The 6,772-nt window shown below is 55.6% G+C and overlaps 1 protein-coding gene across 1 annotated transcript in view; it reads left to right on the top strand.

Annotated features, from left to right (window-relative positions):
- Positions 1 to 6,766, top strand: part of NECTIN2 (nectin cell adhesion molecule 2) — a 33,048-nt gene extending 26,282 nt beyond the window's left edge. Inside the window, exons 8-11 of the mRNA XM_077747219.1 lie at positions 2,047 to 2,229; positions 5,009 to 5,072; positions 5,216 to 5,302; positions 5,833 to 6,766. Of these exons, the coding sequence (XP_077603345.1) occupies positions 2,047 to 2,229; positions 5,009 to 5,072; positions 5,216 to 5,302; positions 5,833 to 6,114 (616 nt within the window). The 3' untranslated portion in view covers positions 6,115 to 6,766. The remainder of the gene's footprint in view (positions 1 to 2,046; positions 2,230 to 5,008; positions 5,073 to 5,215; positions 5,303 to 5,832) is intronic.
- The last annotated feature ends 6 nt before the right edge of the window (positions 6,767 to 6,772 follow it).

Genomic DNA, 6,772 nt, shown 5'->3' with positions numbered 1-6,772 from the left:
GCCTTGGAGGAAAACAATGGGGCTGTCTTGTAATACATCAGACCCCCTCACTGGGGGGTGGGACAGAGACTGCTAGGTCCCAGGGGGTGGGAGCCTGAGGGAGGCTAGAGTTGGGGGGGGCGCGGGATGGGGGAGGTGCAGTGTTCTGACCGCTTGGATCCATCAATGACTGACCCCCAGGATGCCCGAGAGGAGCAGGTCGCTGGGTTCTGAGCTTAGAGGCTGCGAAGGCTGGACTTGGGGGAGGGGCGGTCCCAGGACCTGCCGGTGCCTTTCCCCTGGATTAGCCAGACTGGTGAGAGCCCTGAGCTGCCCAGGACGGGACTGGAAACCTGGACTCCTGGGCCCTCGGGTGGGACGGGGAGGGGCGAAGCTCAAACCTGACCTTCCTGAGGTTTTGCTGAGGATCTGGGGAGGGACCTTGCCTGCTGTGTTCTGGGCCCTGAGGATCCCCGGCAGGTCTCAGGTATTAAGGAACCAGGAAAGCCCTGGTGACACTGGGCGGTGGCCTTTTTCAGCCTTTTTCCTTGCCCTGGGCCTAAGGGGCTTTTCAGTGATGGGGGGCGGGGTGCTAGGAGGTCTGCAGGTCTGTATCGCTCTCCCCTCCTCCCACCCCCAGCTAGACAACCTCCCAAACCCAGGCCGGGGGCGGAGGGCGGGAATGAGGAGGGGGTGTTGGGGGGCCAGGGTCCTGTCCCAGTCACCTCTGCTCTCCCCGAGGTCCCTGGCCTCCCGTGTGAGACACAGGTAGAGGTTGTGCCGGCTCCCGCAGGGCAAGGCTGTGCCCAGAACAGCCAGGTGGGGCTCGGGGAGTTCATTTCTCACCAGTATTGACTTCCCCTTATTCTGCCAGGGACACAGAGGTGACTCAGACAGCCCCCTCCCCCTGGGCGTGCAGTCAAAAACAACCACCACCAGGAATCACAGTACCCTTAGGATGGCTATATGTGGACTGAGCGAACGGTGATTACTGTTGTCCCCTGCCCCCAACCCTGCCGCCCTCCAGAAGATACCCGGCTGTGGAACAGGAAGTGGCGGAAACCAGGGACCCCAGGCATTATTCCTGTGGGCAACTTTATCTCCTCTTCGGAGCAATGGGGTTCACAGCGGGTGGGGCCTGTGGGTGGGGCTTTGGCGCATGCGTGGTTTCCTCTAGTTGTTTATGATCTTGTCACCCACTCTGGTCCCCGCCCCCTCCTCCCCTAAATGCGAGGGGAGCGCCAGCAGGCGGGGGCGGGGATTTTGCCAGTCTGGCATATGGGCCCCTCCTCCCACATCTGGCAAACACCAGCTGTGTGCCAGACCCTGCCCCTTGGAGCTCCCAGCGCGGTGCGGAAATTGGCACGGAAACAGGTGACATCAGGGAGTGAGAAGTGCTACAATCGAGAAGCCCAGGGCGCCACGGCTCCTCTCAATTCCCTTTCCTGTTAGGTTGGTGGAGCTACATCCTCTGCCCGCGATGACTCCGTTCCCTGTAATGAGTGAAGGGTTCCGATCCCGGCCCCTGGGTTCTGTGCCTCTTAGCTCTGCCCCGTCACCTCCCTTCCCTCATCTCCCCTGGCTCCCCCTCTTTTCTGGCCCCACGGTCTCCTTGCTGTGCTTCCCGAGCTTCCTCCTCGGGGCTTCCGCACTGGCCGCTTCCTCTGCCTGGAATGCTCCCATTTCCTCCCGGCTCACCCCCTATAGCTCTTTCAGGTCTTTGCTCAAATATCACCTCGAAGCCAATCTCTCTGGCGACCCCTGGGATCCCCCCCCCGTCACTTCCTTGTCCCCTTCCTCTGTGTTTTCGCCCTGTATCACCTACTGCCACTCAGCATAGTAGCTATTGTATTTGTTTCTGTGCTGTTGGACCCTCTGCCGAGCTAGAACATGTGTCGCATGGGAACGGGGACTTCCGTATGTGTTGTCCTCCACTGTGGCCCAACAAAATGGTCAGTGAGGACTAAGCCAAGGAAAGAATGACCTCTGCCCTTGGGAGAAGAGGTGGGTGATGACTCAGGGGGCAGGGCGCCTGGGAGTCAGGAGCTGTGGCTTCCTCTCCCGGAGACCCTCTTACACTGTCCCTCTTCTTGCAGAGACCCCCAACACAGCAGGCGCAGGGGCCACGGGTGGCATCATTGGGGGCATCATCGCTGCCATCATTGCCACTGCTGTGGCCGCCACAGGCATCCTCATCTGCCGGCAGCAGCGGAAAGAGCAGAGGCTGCAGGGGGGAGAGGAGGAGGATGAGTGAGTGATGGGCCCTGAGAAGTGGGCGGAGGAGGGCGTCCCAGAATTGGGGAGACCAAGGGGGTGGGGGTGGAGGGGAGAAAAACCATCTGCGATGGCTGTGTGAAACAGAGCGACCCAAAATAACTGTGACTTAACGTGGGATGGAGGGTTTATTTCTGTCTCCCATAAAGGGTGGGTGTGACAGCCATGCCCCATGAAGCCTTCAGAGCCCAGGCTCTTGCTACCTTGTTGCTCAGCCTTTCCCTTCACTCCCATTCCACGTGGTTCCCCACTCTTCTCTCACTGTCTACGTACTTGACAACTGGATACAACCATCCTGGCCTCCAAGCCAGCATTCCTGCGGGGCGGAAAGATAACTAGAAGACAGTGAGCTGCCCTATAAAGGAACCCATCACTTCTCCTCACTTCCCATTGGCCAGAACCTAGTCACATGATGCACCAACTGCAAGGGAAGCTGGGAAATGTAGTCTTTATTCTGGGTGATCATGTGTCCAGTGAAAACCTCTCTCTCTCTCTTTTTAATGTTTATTTATTTTGAGAGAGAGAGAGAGCATGTGGGAGAGGGGCAGAGAGAGAGAGAGAAAGAGAGAGCGAGACAGAATCCCAAGCAGGCTCCACACCATCAGCACAGAGCCTGATATGGGGCTCGAACTCAAAAACCATGAGACCATGACCTGAGCTGAAATCAAGAGTCCCATGGTTAACCAGCTGAGCCACCCAGGTGCCCCCAGCTAAAATCTCTTAATATGAGAAAGAAGGGACCTGGATATTGGGAGCCAGGGGGGAGCCAGCCACACTTCTCTGTATAGAGCACTTACGTGCCAGACTTGGCAAGATGTATTTTTATATGTGTGACCTCAATGAAGCCTCACATCTGTTCATTGATTCAACAAGTATTCAGAAAGTACCCACTAGGGCCAGACCCTGGAGGTTAGTAATGCAATGATGGGACAGACATCAGACATTACATTACGTTCACACACGTAAATACATCATGGAAACATAAATTCTCACAGGGAGCCAATAAGACCCATTTTATCAAAGAGGTAACAGGTTCAGAGAGCTGAAATCACTTGCTGAAATTCGTCCAGCAAGTAGGCATTTCGGGGGCAAGATCGTTCTGAAGTAACACTACCCAGTGCACACGCGTACATGGGTGCATGTGTGCGTGTGTGGGCGGTGGGGAGGGTGAGGACACTTGTTAAAAATGTAGATTCCTGGGGCGCCTGGGTAGCTCAGTAGGTTAAGCATCTGACTTCGGCTCAGGTCATGAACTTGGGGTTCGTGGGTTCGAGCCCCGCGTCGGCCTCTGTGCTGACAGGTCAGAGCCTGGAGCCTATTTCGGATTCTGTGTCTCCCTGTCTCTCTCTGCCCCTCCCCTGCTCACACGGTCTCTCTCTCTCTCAGAAATAAATTTAAAAAAAAAAAAGTAGATTCCTGAGCTTACACCAAACCTACTACATCAGAGCTTTTACAGGAAGAGCGTGGAATCTGTATTTATAACAAGCTCCCCGAGTCCTTCTGACGCAATAGGAAGTTTCTGAACCACTGACTTAATCATCTAGTTGATTCAAACCAACAACTTGCTCTCAATCTACTCTCCCCTCCTCTGAGACCCAGTGGTGCCTGACATGGCCCTGTCCCTGCCCTCCTGGGGCTCACAGTCTGGGCGAGCCAGACCCATCCCTAGAGACTGGCAGTCCAGCATGGCCAGCGATGGGCTAGAAAAGCTGAGGGAGCTGTGAGAAGCCGGAGGGGGCCCCTGACCCAGCCTGGAAGATCAGGGAGGGCTTCCTGGGGGAGGCAACCCCTGAGCTGGGGATTGAAGGCATAGTAGGCACTCATGATTATGTATGTAGGATGAGGGAATTGTAACATTGTTTCTTTTTTAATTTTTTAGCATTTTTATTTATTTTGAGGGAGAGAGAGAGAGAGTGTGTGTGACCAGGGGAGGAGCAGAGAGAGAGGGAGACACAGAATCCAAAGCAGGCTCCAGGCTCTGAGGTGTCGGCACAGAGCCTGAGGCGGGGCTCGAACTCAGGAACCGTGAGATCATGACCTAAGCCAAAGTCAGATGCTTAACCGACTGAGCCACCCAGGTGCCCCACTTCATCCATTCTTTTAACAAATACTTGTTGGGGCACCTGGGTGGCTTAGTCGGTTAAGCGTCTGACTTTCGCTTAGGTCATGATCTCGCGGTTCGTGGGTTCGAGCCCCGCGTCAGGCTCTGTGCTGACTGCCAGCTCAGAGCCTGGAGCCTGTTTCGGAGTCTGTGACTCCCTCTCTCTCTGACCCTCCCCTGCTCACGCTGTCTCTCTCTCTCTCCTAGAAATAAATAAAAAAACATTAAACAAAAATTTTAAAAAAAATAAACTTAAAAAAAAAAAACAACAAATACTTGTGGACCTACTCATGGTGAGTTCGGGGAACACTGTTGAGGACACAGATCTCATTTCCTTCACATTGCTTACAGCGGGACCCAGTTATTGAACGATATCAGAGATAATATTTCAAACACCAGCTCGGTAAATGCTCTGAGAGGGAAGAAAAGCTAGATAGAGATATAACCATGCATCTGGAATTCCTGATCCTCCTGGAGAATCAGGGAGGCTTTCTGGAGGAATGAACTTGATGGGACGAATAGGAGTTAGCTGGGCAAGGGGGCACGTGGGCAGTGGAACGGGAGATCAGGCAGAGGGGAGGGCGGGTGCGGTGACCTGGGACAGGAGGGCTCTTCCCGCCTGAGCCTCCACTTGACCTATGTCCTACCCCACAGTCTGGAGGGGCCTCCCTCGTACAAGCCACCGACCCCAAAGGCAAAGCTGGAGGAACCAGAGATGGTAAGTCCTTCTTCTGGTGCTCAGGCTGCACCCACATCCACACCCATGCTTCCCCACTGAGGCTGGGGCTAGGAGGGGGGACTGGTGGGGAGAGGCCAGCTGTGGGGGGGGGGTCCTGACCTGCCCCTTTTCCCTCCCCACAGCCCTCCCAGCTCTTCACTCTTGGGGCCTCAGAGCACAGCCCACTCAAGACCCCCTACTTCGATGCTGGCGTCTCATGTGCTGAGCAGGTAGGAGCTCAGGGCAGGTCAGGGGTGGGTTTAGGGTTTGGGCTTAAGGGCCAGGGTTTAGCTCCTGACATAAAAGGTCAAAGACTCTAGGTCACGATCCAAGGTCAGGGCCGAGTGTCTCTATTTGCCAGATACCGTTCCTGAAGCTGAAACAAGACCGACTGTCATTCCCCTAAGTGATCTGCTGGATGTCAAGGGTCAGATGTTGAAGCTGAGACAAATCAAGGTTCTCGAGCTATTTGGGCCTTAAGGTTAAGTAGCTGAGGATAAGATTGAAGTCAGAGGTTCCTGGAGAAAGACTTGAGGCCAGGGATCAAAAGACAAAGGAGAAGCCCAGGAATGACAGGCTCTGGGCTTTGTGTTATGGATAAGCCAGATGATGGCCCCAGAGCAGTTTCAGCCCAGGCCCCACAAGGGGTAGGCCGGGTCTGGTTGGCTTAGGAGATGGTCACGATTTGGGGGTCAAGGGGCAGACTGGGATTCTGTATGCTCAGGAGATGACCTTGGGCTTTTTCCCTCCCTGCCTCCAGGATATGCCTCGGTATCATGAGCTGCCCACGTTGGAAGAGAGGTCGGGGCCCCTGCTCCTGGGGGCTACCAGCCTGGGGTCACCCATCCTCGTTCCTCCAGGGCCACCTGCTATGGAGAGGGTTTCCCTGGACTTGGAGGAGGAGGAGGAGGAGGAGGGGGAAGAGGAGGAGGAAGACTATTTGGACAAGATCAACCCCATCTATGATGCCCTGTCCTACTCTAGCCCCTCTGATTCCTACCAGAGCAAAGGCTTTGTCATGTCCCGAGCCATGTATGTGTAAGCCGCCGTCCACCTTCGGCCAGGCCAGGCTGCTGTCAGTTAACACACAAAAATGCATCTGACTTCCGTGGCTCCACTCTGACCTCTAATCCGAGATCTCTGACCCAGAGAAACCAGCCACGACAACAGAAACCTGGCAACCTTATCTCGTGTGGGGGTGGGGAAGCACGTTAGCACATTTCGCACAGCCTCTGACCCCCGAGGCTGTGATTGTAGATCATACCTCTCACGTCCCATCATCTCCAACTCCCTCCACATCCCAAAGAAGAACCCCAGGCCTCTGATGTGTCCTCAGGCAGAAAACTCGCAATAGCTCTTCTTCCAGGGTGGGGGGGACACCCTGCTGCTCAGACCTGAGCCCTCCAGGCAGCAGAGCCCCACTGTCCCCCTCCCCACCCTGTCTGTTCCCCATCTCCTCCCTCCTGCAGGCAGGAGTCTCAGGGGTCCAGACCCTTCCCTGAGCCCCCACTACCCCAATTCCTGTCTGAGGGAATTAAGCCCCAGCCCAGGGCTAGGACGAGGTAAGCCTCATGCAGCGTGCCTTTCCCGGCCCCAACCTTAGGAGAAGAGTTTGCTGTTACTTTGAAGACTACTGAGTCCTTTCACTCCCGCCCAGTGGGATGGGACCCAAACGTCTCCTGGCAGGGGGTGGGGGTCCG

This window comes from Crocuta crocuta, unplaced genomic scaffold (genome assembly GCF_008692635.1).
Source record: "Crocuta crocuta isolate KB4526 unplaced genomic scaffold, BGI_CrCroc_1.0 scaffold334, whole genome shotgun sequence".
NCBI classification, from domain to species: domain Eukaryota; kingdom Metazoa; phylum Chordata; class Mammalia; order Carnivora; family Hyaenidae; genus Crocuta; species Crocuta crocuta.
Note: the sequence above shows the minus strand (reverse complement) of the source record. Positions and strands in the feature narration are given on the sequence as shown.